The 18,896-nt window shown below is 41.3% G+C and overlaps 1 protein-coding gene across 3 annotated transcripts in view; it reads right to left on the reverse strand.

Annotated features, from left to right (window-relative positions):
* Positions 1–18,896, reverse strand: part of afg2a (AAA ATPase AFG2A) — a 146,600-nt gene that overhangs the window by 35,049 nt on the left and 92,655 nt on the right. The window contains exon 16 of one of the 3 annotated variants that reach the window (XM_078260060.1): positions 8,652–9,847. The exons of the other annotated variants lie outside the window; for them this stretch is intronic. Within the exon in view, the coding sequence (XP_078116186.1) occupies positions 9,686–9,847 (162 nt within the window). The 3' untranslated portion in view covers positions 8,652–9,685. Of the gene's footprint in view, positions 1–8,651; positions 9,848–18,896 lie in introns of those variants that run through there. 3 annotated transcript variants of the gene reach the window in all.

Consider the following 18,896-nt stretch of genomic DNA (forward strand, 5'->3'; position numbering starts at 1 on the left):
TTCCCGAAATATGATGAAAGGATTGTTCAACATTATCTCAAGGCCAAAAAAATGAATTACTCAAGGAATGCAGCACCTCTCCCAAACTGTCAGCAATACTTTTGCGCCATTAAAATAAACTTATTTTGCAGGCCAGCGTTGCACCACATATTTTAAAAGGCAGTAAGATGGTGGAATAAAAAAGGTTGATCTACCTCTAATGTATGGTACAACTTTAAGTGAGAACAAAAATATATAGTTTTTATACAGACTTTTGTATACATTATATATTCTAGCGTATTATCATAATTTGTTTAACATGTGCAAATATTCTTTTTTTTTTTTTTTTTACCTCAACCTCAAACCAGATTGGGCAAACCTTGCGCACCTCCTGTGATCTTTTCCGCCCCCCTGAGGGGTCCCCGGACCCCAGGTTGGGAACCACTGGTCTAAAGATTAAGTAGTCTACGACAGTTTAAGTAGCTATTTTGTCTCTCTTGATTACAGCAGGGTACAGTTACAACACTATATAACAAAATCAACACCAGCATTATCACCTGTACTGCTGACATCTCCATCATTATCATCATCATTACAAGGCCGTGCTCAATGTCGGTGGAGGCCTTCAACAACCTGTGCGCATACACAAAGGCTTCATATTAAGGAATGTGTGCAACACACACACACACACACACACACACAAAAAAACACAGAGAGACTACACTCACATATGCTGCCACTCACAGATACTTACCGAAGAGACAAACATAAACAGACACGTTGCTGAGTGACAGAGCCGACTCGACCAGATAAGTTTCCACTTCCGTGAAATCTAAACATTAACTTGTTTACGCTCATCCTGAGCTGAGACTGGGCCGGGGTGAGAGACAGGAGTGTGTGTGTGTGTGTGTGTGTGTGTGTGTGTGTGTGTATGTGTGTGTGTGTGTGTGTGTGTGTGTGTGTGTGTGTGTGTGTGTGTCCAGAGAGAAAATAGAGGACGTGTTAATAGAGACACTACCCCAAGCTGGAGTAAGATATAGGGGGAAAAAGACAGAGAAGGGGGAGAGCATCTCTCTTTCTCACCTGCCCAATCCCTCCAATATAATGTCCGCCAAGACACCTTTCATACAGCTGTCAGCAGTGTATACTGTGGAGTCAGAAGTACTGATTACTTTACTGATCAATTATTTGATAAACAGAAAATTGCTAACAATTGTTTTTATAAGCGATTAATTGTTCAAGTAATTTGTCAAAGAAAAATATGGAACATTTGCTGGTTGTAGTTTTTTTTAATGTGAGGATTCCGTGTTTTTCTGTTTCATACGTATTATAGTTCATTTAATATTTTGGGGTTTTGGACTGTCACACAATTTCTGACATGTATATGATTAATCAATAATTGAATAAAAATAATGGAGACATGGTTGAACTATTGTAACTAGTTTGTAGTTCTAGTAAGAACATTGACACAGCTGTTGCCAGGACAATAAAACCTGACATACAGTCCAATGGACAGACAACTGATTGATCCTGAGCACCTCCTCTGTCCCCCAAAACACCTTTTCACTCTAATGTTCCTGCTACCGAGTGCCTACATTTACCCAATGCTACAATACACTTTTAAGACACTTTGAGGATGGCCCAAACATTCAAATCTAGTTACATTTTCTGGATGGATTAAGCTAACAACTTCTGTCTCTTCAGTGAGGACACCAATGTCTGTTCAAAGGTGATACTGAAAAACTGTAAGTAATTAACATTAGCTAACATAGTTAAAGGTGCTGTAGGTAGGATTGCGAAGATCCAGGACTTAGCCAAAAATTTGGAACATCAACAACTTCTCAGTCCCTCCCCCCTTTCTGCTAAAGCCCAAAACGTTCTCCTAAGCCCCTCCCCCCACAAGGGAGAATAAATGCGTGTGCATGAGCAGTGACTGACACGCAGTTAGACACCCCCCCCCCGGCCCTGATTGGAGCATCTGAACAGGGAGCAGTGGATTTTTGCAAATCACACTACAGGCTGTAGGTGGTGCCAGAGGAACCAGATTTGTTTTTTTAATGACCTGCTTCATGTAGTTCTACTCGAACATAGGGTCAGTTTCAGCAAATATGACTAAGTAGTGATAAGTTAGTTTTATAAGTCTTACCTACTGCACCTCTAAAAGCTTGCCTTATTATTGGTATGTGGCTAAACCTTACAGTCGTCACCATATTAATGACCCAAAGTTGTTGATGAAGAGGAAGTATAGCAGGCAGTAGATGACATACTTTGGCAGCCATACTGGAAGCTCTTGGACAACAGTAGTTGGCTTTAACAGGCATGAACATTTCTTTGTTGATTTTGATTAGGACCTAATTATTTCACCACTTATAAATATGACCAACTTTGTGTTCGGATAGTACACTTGTTGTCTAACAACTTGTTGTCATGTCATCCCTGTCATGCTGTGAGTGTTGTGAGCTAACGCTCAGTACCTTGGCCTTAGCAGCAGATAGCAGCTAGTTAGAAGTTAACATTAATATGGGCTGCTTAGCCTCATTAGCTCGTTTGCTGTGAAGCAAACACAGCCAAAAGCCAGTTTGTTTACTGTGTGTTAACTGGGCTTACCCTTCCCAAGCTAGGCTACAAGCCATAATGCTTTAAAGAAGTTAGCACCGATAGGAAGTCACAAGACAACTTTACTTTGTCATTAAAACGTCAATTTGAAAAAAAACTGTCAACAGGATCACGAGTTACACCGGCTGAAGGAACCCGTTCTGTTGAGTGGTGTTTATGCTTCTGTGGCTGGATTTCAAACCTTTCTATGACTTCTCTCAGACTCTTTTCTGAGCTCTGAATCATAAAGGCCGTTTTATGCTTCTGCGTTGAATCAACAGTGTACCCCCGCAGACCCCTCTGCGTCTATGCCAGACCCCTCTGCGTCTACGCCAGACCCTACGACGTAGCCTGACGTGCACCTCTCGACGTGCGTCGCTCAGCCGTGGCTGGGTAGCGTTGCATTTCCCCCGGCTCATTTCCTGGTTGTCCTTCTCCATAAACAACATGAAATGAAGGAGAGGGGTTCACTTTTCCTGCTAAAGATTTCCCACCTTGGTCAGAAAACACAGGGGAGACACTTTGTTTCTCTCACTATAGCCGCTTTCCGACTGAGTAGTTACAGGAATGTAGTTATAGGAAAAGTCCACTTCTAAACAGATCTACTAACTACTCTCTAGGGTAAGGGAGTGATGCAAGCACGATTTATAGTGTTAAAATCAGAAACACCAAAAAAAGTATGAACTAAATACTAAATCTAATGTATATAGCATATTTGTCATAATTTAAACAAGTCTCCCGAAGAGAAATATCTCTCTCTCCCCCGCCTCTGCCTGCTGCGCTGTAGACGTGTGTGACTGTGTGTGTGTGACGGCCGGCGAGTCGCAGGACACGCTTGTGGGGTTTAACTCTGAAAAGACAGTTAACCACAGGTTCCCGTTAATCTTATGATGGACATGTGTTGTGATATTTAAACAAACAAACTGTCAACGGCGAAATAAAAGCCTCTTATTTACGAGACCAGTCTGCTTACAGCGGGGTCTATGAGCATGACTGGCCGAGCGACGAGCTAGCGGCTGGGGCAGGCGCCTGCTGGCTGTCGCCTCACTTCATGGGGCTTCTCAACTCCGGAAACTTTGAAGCAAATTGTCAATTCGGCATAAATTTTCGCAAGACTACCTATATTCGAAATCTAAACCGTTAATTTCTCGCCTAAAACGTTGTCAGAAGTGAAATTAGTGATGAATAAGATGGCGAAAATTGTTAAAATTGTCCCGTTGTTGGTCTGTCTGTACCGGAAACCCGACCCTCGTTCACCTAGGTTCATATGCTGAAAAGGGAAAAGCGAAAAGACCCTGCCCTGAAGTAGGAGCTGAAAGAGTTACAGGAACTGCGGCCAAAGGGACTTAAAAATCCCCAAATTGGTCCAGTCGGAACACGAGAAAAAAAGGGTTCTAGGAATTTTATGTTCAAGGAACTGCAAAAATCCCTCCGCTCGGAAAGTGGCTTATGACAATAGAGTCGCTACTCGCTACGAAGCTGATCGCCGTCACTCTCTCACTTTCTCCCTCGCTCTATCATCCACTCCCCCCCCACACACACACACACACACGCCGGCTCGACGCACACACCAACACACAAGTATAAACATCAGGCCACTTATGTAGGCTACGGCGAAAGCTCCGCGTGGAGCCTCCGCAGAACCATAAAACAAGCTCAAGTCTTCAGCGATTTTTAAGGTTTTATTTAGGTACTACATTTGGGCTCTTTATGGAGAAAACACTGCTGAAAACCTGCATCCAGTGTAAATAGAAATATAGTTTATTAATTTGGGAAAGCGCAATGTACAACTACCAAAAATTCTGTGGATTTTCTAAAGAATTAATCAAAGTTATCTGACTCTAGCAACCTTGAATACAGTTCAACCGTATGTGCTTTTACGTCTTACTGCACTGCACACTAACAATAAGAGCTGCACACTAAATGTAATCTACAACATCAGAGCAATTAGCCACCTACTGTAGGAGATAACAAGAAAGAGAAAGGGAGAGGGAGGGAGATAGACGGAAAAAATCCCCCACCCAGCATGTGAAAACCTGTGTCAGATTTCGCCACAGACAAGGTCACCCTCTCTTGGCCTCGCCTCAATGCTCTGGCTTGGTAACTGGATCTGGTGCAGGACGGCGACAAACCTGTTTTTGTCACAGCAGAGGTGCCCACTTGGTTTACATGCCCATTGTGTTTACAACACCTCTAAATTTTTTATTTTCCCTTGTTTTCGTTCATCGAGAGCCTTTAATTTACCTGTGAACGTTTCAAGTAGTTGTGTGTAACTATGCACAGCTGTGAACACCCCTGAACACACACGTGCATACCAAAAAAATAAAAAAGGTTTGTCCCAATTCCAGAGCCAAAGCATCATCATTGGTGTTATGCTGCACAGCCAAGTTAACACTTGGTATGTTTGTAATTGTGCTGCCTATGAAACTGCACAGTAATCCCTTCCAGCTGCCTCCCTCACTCACCCATCCACCCTCCTCTTCCTCCTCCTCTATTCCCTTTCAGAGAAACTGTAGCTGCAGCTCTGAGTATGTTTTCCATGTGCCCTGGTGGATTCATTCTGTTGACAGCGCCAAGCCTTTTATGCATCGAAAACACAGTATTCCCTTTCAGGTGGAGAGACGATGGAAGGGAGAAGGGGAGCTGGGTTGTGGATGGTGGCGTGGGTGGGGGAGAGCCAAGGACGGTCCCCGCAACAGACTTCAAACTTTAAAATCTTGGTCCTCATCTCTTCACAAAGCAGAGAGTGAGAGACAGACGGTTAGAAGGGAGGGGATGAGGGATCAAGAGAAGTAGAAGGGGCGACAGGGGAGGGAAGAAAAAACAACAACAACGGCACAAAGGAGTGCGTAATTAAGACAGGAAATGGGAGAAGAGAGGAGGGCTCTGGGGGCTTTCAGAAAGAGGCTGGCCGGGGTCACTTTTCCAGAGAGCGGAGGAGTGGGACCGATACCCGAGCTGTCTGAATGGAAATCAGATAATCTGTTAACACAAGGCATGGCCCAGATCCTGCCTGCAGACTGACATGGATAGGCCAGTTCCTGTTCCAATCCGCTGCTGTGGCACAAAGTGTTGCCAAGGCAACCAGCTGTTCCAGCCAAACTTTGCCTCTCTCTCCGGGCCGGCGGCAAAAACGACAGGTGGGGCTGCGAGGCGGGTAGAAGCAGCACTGAGGCGCTTGTGAAAACACAAAGCTAGCTCAATGCTGAGAAGACACAGGGGTAGGAACTTAACACCAGCCGCCATGCAAACAAAATGCTGCTGAACTCTGCTAGTGACCAATAAGGTGGTCTCTTCCTTCAAGCAGTTCTTCCAGTAAAAACTATTTGCTGACATGCTTTTCTTGGACAGGTGAAGCAGGGAGTGATAATATGTGATGTATAGTAACATAGATAGAGATAAAACCGTATATATCTGTGATATACAGTGGTATATATATATATATATATATATATATATATATATATATATATATATGCAGAGCTTTACTTTTTACTTTTGATATATTTGCTTCTAAAATGTCTACGGTCAGCCCTACACAGTAGATGTGAATGGAATTTTACTCACAGCACTGAAAAAACATCATTAACAACACAAATAATGTCCTTGTGTCTCTGAATACTCCACAGATGTCTTGCTGTCAAGCACACTTGAACTACTTTCCACAAAATAAATAATATGGAAAGTGTTCACAATATGTACTGTGGACGATAATACTATTCATATCAACCGACACGTTGATGTTGAATTTCTTAATGGTCATTTTTCAATGTTTAGAGCACCACAAATAAAAACAAAAACTCTCCATTGTATTGGGGCAATTATTTATTATTTGGCTGAACTAACTCTTAAACAAGCGATTCAGTGTTGGTGCCAATACTGACCTTATTAAGTGGATCTGGTATTGGCCATAACAAGACCGGTGCTAATAAATACAGTATGTATATTATACAAATGTATTGTTTCTCCCACTAGTTACATTTATACAGTCACGGCGTGCTGCCAATTCAGTTTTTAGTGCCGCAGCAGTACTTGGCCTCATGTTAGCTTACATAAAAAATATTTCAATGAGTAACAGTGAAATATTTTAAATGTGGAAAAAAAAAAAAAAAGAGGGCACTGGCATCGGGTAGGTGCTCAGTATCAGTGAATAGCCTGTGTTAAGGTATTGGAATCAGTGTTGGGAGAAAAAAAAGTTGGATCGGTGCATTCCTTATATCTTTGACTACTCAAACCAATGAAAACTGCTGCCCTGATAATTGCAGGCTGCTACTGTTACTAACTAGCTGCATTATCACATCTGGCTAAATGATCACATTTTTAACACGTCTTCTATGAATTGTCTATGAAAGTCAAACACGTTCTACATTTACACAGCCTGAAGCACTAAAAACACCTCCCTCAGTCTCCCTTTTCCACACTTCCCCAAATAGTAGATGTTACTACTTTATGCTCATTTACATTTTTGTGTGCTTTGTCAGAGTATCATGCTGCTCGGCAAAACCGACTGATCTACCTGACAGGGGTGTTGGTCCCAATGAGGTGTTAGGATCAAACTCTCCCCACAGTACCATAAAAGTGTTATTTACAATGGCCTGAACAACTTTATATATTCCCCTGGAGGTGAACAGGAGGACACAGCTCTAAATCAAGGCTGGTTAAAGGTTGCTATTTCACCCTTTTTCAATTTAAGCTGCGTTCATATTTTAAGAGTGGCGACCTAACAACAAGAAGTAACAAATCACTGGCAATAAAATCCCACCACTTGACCCAGCATTGTTTCCCAGGCTACTCTTTGATTATCAAATATCTGAGCAAGAGGAGATGAGGGAGGAAAACAAATAAAAACGTAAAAAAAAATACACCTCCTTCAGGACCTCCACCTCTGCTCCCACTTCAAGAGCAAGGCGGTGCGACATGCAGCGGCGTACCGCAGCTAAAACTTCCCCTTCCTCTTGAGGGGAAGCCATTTTATTGTGTTCCACTGAGATAATTGCCAATCCTTTAAATGAAAGGGTTTTCTCAGTGCTCTGGTAATTACTAGATACGCAGCAAGGGTCTGGTGAAGGAGGGGGGAGGTAGAGAAAAAAAGAGAAGAAAACATGACAGGCAGGTATTAAAATTCAATGGGTGGGGCAGGAAGGAAGTCGAGAGAGGGATGTGTTGAAACAGAGAGAATGAGGGAGGGCTGGAGGGAGGCACGCTGTGCTGCTGTAGCCTCCGTTTGGGGTTGAGGAAGGACATGTTTATGGTCTGAGGGTTGGGCTTTTTTTTTTTTTTTGATCCGGTAGAGCAATCCTGTGCCAAGTGCCAAAGACACATCTGCTCATGGGCAATCCTTTGCCGTGGTAAGGTGATTTATGTGGTGATCGCTGACCTCTTTTCCTAAATCACTGGGCTTTTTTTAAGAACTTCCCCATCAGATTTGGAGCAGCTAAGCCGAGTTGAATAGTTCTTTCAGACAGCGCAAATTACATACTGCGCTTCCTACTCAGTGTGTTGAGGAATGTCTCTCAGTGATGATGGAGAGATTGAAAACCAAAGCAAACTGTAACTGCACATGCAGTTATACACCTCAAAGGTTTCTCGATACACTGGCACAGTTTCACAGCACAGCTCTGTGAATCACCTTAGGTAAACACACACAGGCCAATGGAATAATTGTGGGGTACCGTTGTTGGGATTACACACTTATTAACTATTGCTGCTTCAACGTTGGTTAAAAATAGCTAACGCCAAACTTTAGTGTGTAAATTGACATGGTAGCACAGATTAACAACAGATAAAGAAATACAATACAAGAAAATTGTTGTAAGCAGTCAAAAAAAAGGAATGGGGATCTTAAAAGGTGTTGAAAAAGTGCTTCCATTCGCATGCTTTTCCCTGTTGTGGCCCGTTTTCCAATGTGATGTGCATTTTCTGAAAATGTAGTGTGACAAGCATCTTTCCCTCCAGAACAGACAGAAAACTGTGTAGGAAAATGCAACCATATCCGCAGACGACTGGACGATTCTACTGTCAGTGCCAATGTTTGTATTTCATTTCTACAACATCTGCATAGGGGAACTACGGTTTGGTTAAGGTTAGGGCTTGTTATAGTTAATAAGGGAGCTGTGAGGTAGGAACTTTTTTTCAAAAATCCTCTATCCTCCTTTATTACTCACTCTTACATTCCTTTTTCTCCTGGAGAGTACTTTTAAGGAATGTCTGGTTAACTAAACAGAACAGAGATGCAAGAAAATAGTAGAGATTGGAAGAAAAACAATAGGGTTCATGTGAGGTTCTGTATTTGGGTTTAGAACATGGCCCAAACAGCCCTTTTTATCTCACTTGCAGGGATTGACAAATACAAAATGACAAAAAAACATTTGAAATATGTATGAAATACCGGCTACATCTCATGTCTGACTGTCTGACTCCCGTTTTAAACCACTTTGATAGGAACAATGCTGGATTACCAACAGGGAAAAGCGGGCAACTGTCCTAAGAGTTAGGGAACTTGCTCCACTACAGTACAATATCAAAAGAGGCAGGTCCCGTATTATAAGATTATGGTGTGGCTGTGTCTTGAAGAGGGGAGCTTTACAAAGTGTACATCAGCTAAGTGTATATCATCATGTCATTGTGAAGGTCCCATAGTTGTCCCAGTTAATTTAGCTCTTACAGTGCAGTGCAGTTGTCCTCTAGTGTTGACAGGTATGTCTGTCTTTCTAGACCTATCAAATGATCTTTTTACATGCCATCAGGTATCATTTACACACTTTCCCCTGTGGTCCCTGACCCTGGAGAATGGTCCTTCAGATGCCCAAAGAGGCCCCGAGCTTGTCAAAGGATTGCCTGTTGAGGGCCTGCTGGCCTGGTGGAAAAAGGTGTGCTCTTAGCTTGTTATGTGACACGGAGGGGAGACAGGCCAGAGGAAGATGAGGGGAGGAGCGTGGGGTGGAGGGTCAAGGCGCACAACAATGGCCCCTCTCAAGTCGGGAGGGCCCATCAGTTAAGTGTGTTTTCCTGCAATTTGAGAAAGTGGAATCTGGTCAAATTGGTGTCCTCTTGAGTTCCGATTGCACGAGTTATGTGATTGAGGGAGGGGTCGCAAGGTTGGGGGTGTGTATTAGGGGGCTGGTACTGCCATAATTGATGGTTTCAGCTCTTCCAAAAGAGGAGTGAAACCCTCAGTAGTGCTGTTGCAGTGGCATTCCAGGTCAGACTGGCTGTCTCCATGGCGACGGCCGGGGGGAGGTCGAGCTTCGCCATTTGTGGACGAGATTGGATGCTGGAAATGGATACAGAGTGACAGGTCAGCTCCACGGGCCACATAACACACTGCAGCCACATCCTTCACTCGGGCAAAGAGATTCAATATCGGGGTTTGTCCAGAGGGTCAAGGGCCATCACAGCATCACAGCCATGATATACTGCATATACCGAAAGCCAACACAGTGGACAGTTGTAGTTAATCAATGCTGTAGTACTTGCAGTTGGTTGAGCCAACTAATTCAGCCAAACTGAATTAAACATTCCTTATGTTTAATTATTCCAAATACTTAGAAAGAAATGGCTCCCAGGACCCTAATTCAGTGAAATTTAAATGTGAAGATTTGGTATTGTTACAGATTGGGAGAAACATGGATCCAAGGAATCATCCGTAAGAATTTAAATACTTTATGACAGAAGTTAGGTACTGAGTAGGGCTGGGTATATAGAGTTTCTGTACAGGATAAAGAATCGAGAACTGATTACCGAAAGTTGGCGCAGAATGCCAAGTAAGATGTGTGATTTATTTTTTAATCAGATATTTACCGATTTAAAATATAATTTTGTAGGGGTGTAAAAATTCACCCATACGAATCGGTATCCGGTTGTATTATTACATATAAGACTACATATAAGACTACATTGATACAAGGACCCCTGGATCAATCTAAATGGACCAAGATATATATATATATACACACAGTCATGTGAAAGAATTAGGACACCCATGCTAAAGTTGACTAAAAAGAGGAATAAAAAAAAATCATCTTTTGGAAATTGATCTTAATGCCTTAATTTAAAAAAATTGGAAAAATCCAACCTTTAAGGACACCAATTTTGTTTGTGAATAAATATTGTATCGTAAATAAATAAATGTACTTTATGTGTAAAAGTACACCCCTATGTTAAATTCCCATAGAGGCAGGCAGATTTGTATTTTTAAAGGCCAGTTATTTCATGGATCCAGGATACTATGCATCCTGATAAAGTTCCCTTGGCCTTTGGAATTAAAATAGCCCCACATCATCACATACCCTTCACCATACCTAGAGATTGGCATGGTTTTATTTCAGTTAGCCTAATAGCTGGTTTGATTTGCATTGAGAGATGATTTTATGGAAAGTACCCCATGCCAGTCTCTAGGTATGGTGAACGGTATGTGATGATCTGTCATTAAGATCAATTTGCAAAAAATGATTTTTTTATTCCTATTTTTAGTCAACTTTAGCATGGGTGTGCTAATTTTTTCACATGACTGTATATATATAATAGGGCTGTCAGCATTAACGCGTTAATCGCGATGCGATTAAGGGTCGAGCATAATGCGTTAATTTTTTTTAATCGTATTAATCGCATGCCACCATTTTTTCATTTATTTTCACTTCACTCGGCTTTGCTTCGTGCCTAACAGGCTACTATTTTGCCGTACTTCCTCGTAACACATCCTGCTGCTGCAGGAATAGCAACACGGATTTCGGTGCCTCATTCCAGTGCCACTGATATGCCTGCACTTCTCTCTGATGCTCTGAAACAGACGTTACAGGAAACAGAAAAATTGCTGCACATTACGCTAGTTAACACTATACTCGACAGCAGCTAACGTTAGCCTACCGCTAGCTAGTAGCTGGATTAAACACGGTTACAATGCTGACAGCTAACGCTAAATGGTGTAAAGTGTGTCTGTATTTCACTGGAGAGGATTCCGACACCGGGTTGTAACAATCTGCAGCTGCTGTTGTTGGAAAATCACAGATGGTGTGTTCAATGAAACTGGTAATTTACAGCCTAGTGGTGCATTCAAAGTTGTTGTTAAATTCAAATGTGTGACAAGATTAAATATATAATAAACAAATACAAATCTTAAAATCAAGTTCATAAAGTCACTTTCTTTGCATTCATTTGATTCCCAATCAAGATACACTGGTAAGAATGGCTTTCCATTGTTAATATGTACTTAAAAACAGTTCTGAAATGCAAAATAATAATTTTATTATCACATATATATATATATATATATATACATATATATATACACACACACATATATATATATATATACACACACACATATACATATATACACATATACACATATATATATATATATATATATATATATATATATATATATATATATATACACACATATATGTTCTAAGATGTTCAGTCCATTAGCATAAAAGTCCGCTAGCTGCATGCTAACGCTCACAACAGTATTGTTGTGCTCACATTATTATTGGAGTGCTCACAATGGCTGTGTAACGTGGACCTATGTTTGAGTTAATGTCTCTTCATTTAATATGGAGCTGATGTGATTGTTATTTGGTTATAAGTGGCTAACTAATTAGGTTGAAGTTATACTATTAGCATGTCCTAGCTTTGCTATTCCCTGGTCCCTTTTACGAAATATATATTTATTTGAAGATAAAATACTTCTTTTGTAGAATTGGCTTATTTTAATTTATAATGGGAAATGACTGTGTTTACATTAAACAAATATTAACTGTGTCTATCAGATTGAATCATCTCATCGAATCGCACCGAATAGATATAACATTGAATCGAATCGCACTGAATCGTTCCACAATATAATGTTTCGTCCCTGAACCGTATCGTAGCCCATGTATTTAGATACGTGTTGGATCGTCTTATGAGGGAGAAATGCACGCCCTTGTAATTTTGCAAATGCTAGACTGTATTTTATATGGGCAAAATTATTGTACAGGTCCTTATGTTTAGACATTTGTTTAGACTTCTTTTGTTCATATTCCTCAAAGTAAGTTATCACAAAACAGTTATTGATTTTAGTACCAAAACCCAGCTACAGTATTATAACTAGAATTTAAAAAAAAGTTATAAACTATGCCCAGCATATAAGGCAAATATTTCATGTCCTATAGACTACAGTGGAACAAGATAACAGTTGTTCTATCTGTACAATCGGGGAATTACAACTTACAGTGTACTTTGTGTAGTACCAGAGAGTTCAGGAATATTGCAACATGATGTGTAGATGCTTTGTAGGCTTATGTGGGTTGGGCACCCCGAACACATGATGCCGACATAAAATCAATCAAACAAACAAACAGAGCTGACCTATCGACAGGAGGCATTTAGAGATCTCAAAGTTATAATTGCATTATACGCAGTCAACTCAGCAACGCCCTGTTTGCAGAGTCATATATCCTTCCTTTTACAAGGGGATATTATTTTACAGTCTCCTGACCTTGGGTACGCAAAGTGAAATACAACACCGCCCACCAGTCTATTTCTGTATTTGTCTTACAGTAAGCTGCCGGTAATTGAATCATGCTCTCCAGGACTACTAAACATGAATGGTGCTGTGGACACATTCAGACTTAGTCACAGTGGTTTAGAACAAGGCATAATCTTGCGGCTACTGTGTTTAGGTCGTGTGACTCCAATTATGTTTGTTTTTCGTTCACTTTGTTTTTATTAATTGAAACTTGGCTTTACATGCAGAGTTAAGCTCTTCTGCATTGAAAATCAGGTGATCCGTATTAAAACTTTGTCGTCAGATACTTTTGCACCTTATTCATGAATAAGCTCTTTGAATTTTGCTCTTTATATTCATAATCCTAACAGAAAAACTATATACATAGACATACTGAGAAAGTCCATGTCAGCAAGTGTTTTAGCACCAAGGTTAAATTTTCATGACTCACGTCTTGCGTATGCAATGTCTTTTGCTTGTAAAACAGTGGAAGAAGAGACACAACCAAGAAGTAGGCTACCAAATGCCAAGAGCAAAGTTTTTCAGTTCATCTGTGCATCAAATAGATGCAAAAAAAGTTAATGAAAAGAGAAAAACTTGTCCACTTCTGTCACGTCTGCACTGTAAGAAATTCACAACCTAACCGCACCTTTGGTTGTGTAACAACTCCAGATCTAGGTGATTCCCTTTGGCAAGAAAACAACCCTCAGTTTCTAAAGATAGATAAACTGGTCTATTCGCATGCTGTCAACTGCTTAATCTCAGAAATAACAAACCACGAACTGAAAGTCACTGGCATTCCAACAACAAGCCTCTGCTACTTCACCTAGGGTCAGATTTGGAGCTACTAATTCACCTAAGTGTGTATTCAAAGTAACTTTATGAAAAGACCAACTGTACTACAAAGGCATGAAAAACGAAAGTGTTCATTCAGTAGGAATGATAGTAGGTTAATGGCGAATGAGATTAGACTTTACTATTACCTGAGGAAGTTATGGTAGTAGTTAGTCTTCTTGCCTATATGCACATTTCCATGACATTTGTTGGGGAAAAGTAACAACTGGTTCTACATTTTTGTTGTGGAAAATGAGGTTGGGCAATCAAGGTGAATATCAAAATGTGTTCAGCAAAAGGCAGAACCTTCACCAGTCAAGTAAGCTTTAGGCGCCGTTTTAGAGGCCCATGAGAACCCCCAATTTGGACAATACAGTCCCCCTATTACTGCAACTACCCAGCATTAGTGCTACAAGATTACACAAACAATTCCTCTAAAGGCTGGTGAGAACAGTGCTGCAGCAGTGCATCAATCACAAAAACTTCTTTGCTGGCTGCCATCTGCTTGCAATTTTGTGTAAAATCCATTCTAAGAGCAAAAGTCTTCTGAGATAAGCATCTTTTGGGCAAAACTTTCTCAGATGAGGGTCCCTGGTCTAATTTGTGTCCATTATCTACATGTATGTCCTCTGTAGTGTAGTTAAGAAGTTAAAAGTGAAAAGCCTGTTTGGTAATAGCATTTACAGTAATACATAAAGTTTGAGATGATTTGACTTGGGGGGTCCTCATGTGAAGGACTGGAAAGCAGCGTTATCACGTAGTCAGTGTGCGTTCAGGTTTAGCAGGCTGTTGCAGTCTGGGTTGTGATTAGGGCTTTGATAAGGCATTGTTGATGGGCTGTGGAAAAGCGTTTTATCACTGGAGCATAATAGCGTGCATAAAAGCCATGAACCTGCACTGAATAAATATGAGGCAGCACACACCCACAGAGAAAATGTGTGTGCGTGTGCATGTGTGCGCACGCATGCACACACATGCACACGCACACACATACACTCCTTGTGTTCGCAGCACCTTTCCTGCAGATTATCTCTGTGAAAGAATTGCGGGATCTAGGGGCTTTTCCCCCTCCCTGCCTCTCTTTCTCTGCATGTGTGTGTATGTGTGTGTGTGTGTGTGTGTGTGTGTGTGTGTGTGTGTGTGTGTTGTATCTCCATGCCTCCCCAAACACACTCCTTTGCGCTCCCTCTTTCTTCTTCCCCCCTTCACTATCTCTCTCCACCTTTCTCTTGGTATATTCCTTCCTCTCTGTCCCTCTGTTTCACTCTCCATGCCTGAGTGCAAGGTGAGGATCACAAAAGGAACACCTGGCAAACACGGATGTGGTCCTACTCGTCTCATTGTCAAAACCCCCCCCTTCCATCCCTCCCTCCGCACCCCCCTCCCTTTTTCAGAGAGGTGCTCGCAAGAAAGGCAAACAAGGCTTTCAGCGGTAGGTGGAAGGAGGAAAAGGAGGAAAAGGAGGAGGAGGAGGAGGAGGTGCCCCCCTCTCCTCCCCCCCCCCCACCCCCACCACTCACTCCCTTCATCCCTCCCCTCCCTCCTCAGGTCGCCTTTCACACGCCAGGAAGTGCTATTCAGACCAGGAGCTGCATGTACATGTTCCTCTCAACCAGTAACACCTCACTTCTTTCTCTTTCTCTCTCTTGTGTGTGTGTGTGTGTCTTCTAAGAATAAGAGAAAAAAGGGAGGAATGGGAAAGACAGAATAAAAAAAAAAGTGAGTAAGTAAATAGGGAAAAGGTTTGTGAGTTTGTGGTTTATCTTGTTCTGATGAACTCAAATGTGTGACCCTTGTAGAGCGTTCTTAATGTTTCTTAATGTTAATACTCAACTTCTCTGGGGTTACAACTTACTCAACACAAGCAGAGGCTGGAAAACCTTCCATTAAAACAACACAACATATTGAATAATGAAAATGTCTCTTCTATCTCTGCCCCAGCAGCTGACACGTTAACGGCTTACAAACAGAGAAACCTTCACCTTCAAGTCACTGTGTACAGACACTAGTCTGGCTGAGCCTCTATATATCATAATATCACTGTTGTATATCTGATAAAAAAAACACACACACACACACACAAGGCTCCCAAGAATGAACTTCACACTTTACATACTGCTTTGTGTTTAGGCTGTGTTCCACATAACCTTGGGATTTAGCACATACTGCAGGGTCATGCAAACATTGTATTAAATAAAATGAGGTGAAACAGAAGATCTTGCTTATATGTTGGTTTTGGCCTGATATTTTAGTAAAAGAAAACCTTGGTTTCAGTATTTGGCCTGAGACATCACTTCAGGCCTATATCTTGTTATAGCTTTCAGTCCTTACAGTGATAAAACATGAGAGGCACATTGGCTTAGGTACAAGGTCCTCTTTGTTTGATTTTAAAACAAGTCCTAATCAAACATGTGGGTGCATTCTCATATTTGGGTTTCTGACCTTTTAAAATAAATGCTGGTGAAGCTAATGTGTGACTTTTTGCAAAACAGCGATAACTCAATAAAGACGCAATAACTCAACATGACGTTCGTCTGAAGACTGATGTTTTCACATGGGATTTTTTTTTTTTTTTTTTCCTGACATCACTTAAACATGCAGACATAAATTTCAGCAGGGCCAGAACCATTTTTTTGTCTGTACGTCTTAGAAATTCACTTTTGCTTTTAATCAACCAAATGATTTTCAGAGCAGATCCATCAACAACGAAAGTGGCTGACTTGACTGCTACAATCAAAGATTTCCCAAAGTTGCCAAGTAGTAATTTCTCACCCATAATAAACAGGAAATAAGAGTCAGTGGAATGCAAAGGATGTCAAATTTGTCTTTTTATCTATGGTTGTTTTTTTAAAGTAGTAACTCAAGGGTAAACATGATTTTGCTTAAAATGAACTTGTTCATACAGAGTGTCGTCCGACTGCGTGTAAAGGCAAGTTTTCATAGCTGTTCAGGACAGCCACACTCAAAGATGGGGCTAAACGTCTTCCTAATGAGGGGTGAGGCACTATGAATTGAACATCTGAGGATAAAAGGTGCACACCTTTGGACAGTCTCTCCTCAAAGGCATTAATTCCTGGGGTCTCATTTATAAACGTGGCGTACGCACAAAACGGGGCTGAAAATGTGCGTACTCCACTTCCCACGCAAAGGTTGTGATTTATAAAAAACAAACTTGATGGGAGAATGTGCGGTCCTCCACGCAATCTCTGACCCGTGTGTACGCACATTTTGGAGACAAAATAGGAATTGGCGACGCAGGTGGTGAGGTGGTGAACTGAAGTCAGACTGCAGAAAGTAAATGGGAATAAGATTACTCGTAATATTTTCTAGTATTGATGCGTCACGCACATTTTTTCACTCCATATCATCCACATTACGATGAAGATGAAATCCAGCAGTGTTATTTGCGCTTGTACTGAGTGATAACTGTTAAAACCATAAATACCTTCAACTCAAATCTTAAATAAAAATGTGTTCTTAATATTTAAATCGGCGCTGTCTCACCGTCACATTGTCTGCTACGGAGCGCAGGAGGAGGAGGAGATGGCCCGACTTCATGGAATACAGGATAGCATCAAATACCCTAGCATTAGCTAACGGCAGAGCACAGTGTAAATAACTAAATATCTGTCTTTAAAACTGCATATATCATCAAATGTCAAAGTCTGAAAATACAGTCGTTACCCTTAATGTCCTCGTTATCAGGCCGAACTTTAATACTGACAAAACCTGCATGAAGAAAAGTGTGTTTGCCTATTACACTTTCTCTTGTCCTTAAATTGTATCTCGGGGTGGGGGATACCACTAGTTGATGCTGTGTTGGCAAAAATCACAAATTGTTATAAACATATAAAGACTGCGGTGACCCCCGTGCGTAATGCTGCATGATGGCACTGCTGGCCCTGCAGGAGGACTACGCTAATGGAAGAAACAGGAGAGAAAGAGACTTTCTAAAGCTGAGCTCTTGGATCTATGTACTGAATTGGGTCCAGTAGAGAGGGCAACGCGCCGGAACCGTGCCATCCCGGTCCAAATACAGGTCCTCGCCACTCTGGGGGAAACCGGCTGTTTCCAGAGGGAAATGTCAGACAGCTAAGTGTTTTTTTTAAAATAAATATTATATAATCTTCAACTTTATCACTAAGGCTTGTTTGGATATAATATATAGTTATGTTAAATCTTATACGTCTGGTATATCGAAGCTGTCCCCCGAGTGCTGTAATGCCTGCCGTTTTGGACGTATTATTAACATATGTAGTCTATAAATCAGGGTTCCATACACTGTGCAAGAACAGGCCGAAATTATAACTCAATTTGCAGCAATTCCTGAACGTCTGAGAAGTTTTTTGCTTTTTCTCCGCCAGTCATCATGATACGGTCTAACAACTGCCAGTGTCATTCATACACTGATCAGCATTCACGAGGTGCTTTGCATTGACTATTTATGGTTATAAATGGGAGTGTATAGGGCGGGATAAGAGGCTGATTCACGTACGCACACTTGTAGGTAATCTGTGATTTATAAAGGGAACACTGCTTACAGGTGTGCATACACAGGGTTTTATAAATCTGACTTTTTTTTTGGCGTACGCCATTTTGGGCTTTTGGGCGTACGTACACTTATAGTAAGGATCCTATGCACAGTTTTATCAATGAGACCCCTGGTGTTGCACACACAAGAAGTGATGGAAGCAGTTGGGTACATCTCCGCTAACCTGGCCAATCACTGGCCCCAATCAAATTCTAAATGCCTACTTTGTGTATGAAATGTGCTATGCATACTGCCCTTGCCCACTATTCCTTATTATCCCATTATTTCTATTCTGCTGCTGAAATTGAAACAACTGGGCTTATTCTGCAATAATAACAATTGACCGAAAATGCAATAAAAAACATATAGGAAATGTAGGCTACTTTATGATACAAAAATATCTCCAAGAGGGAAAGCCTTTTCGGACAACATCTTTACAGACAACGACTGACAGAGGACCTAGTTACT

This window comes from Sander vitreus, chromosome 10, assembly GCF_031162955.1.
Source record: "Sander vitreus isolate 19-12246 chromosome 10, sanVit1, whole genome shotgun sequence".
Lineage (NCBI taxonomy): Eukaryota > Metazoa > Chordata > Actinopteri > Perciformes > Percidae > Sander > Sander vitreus.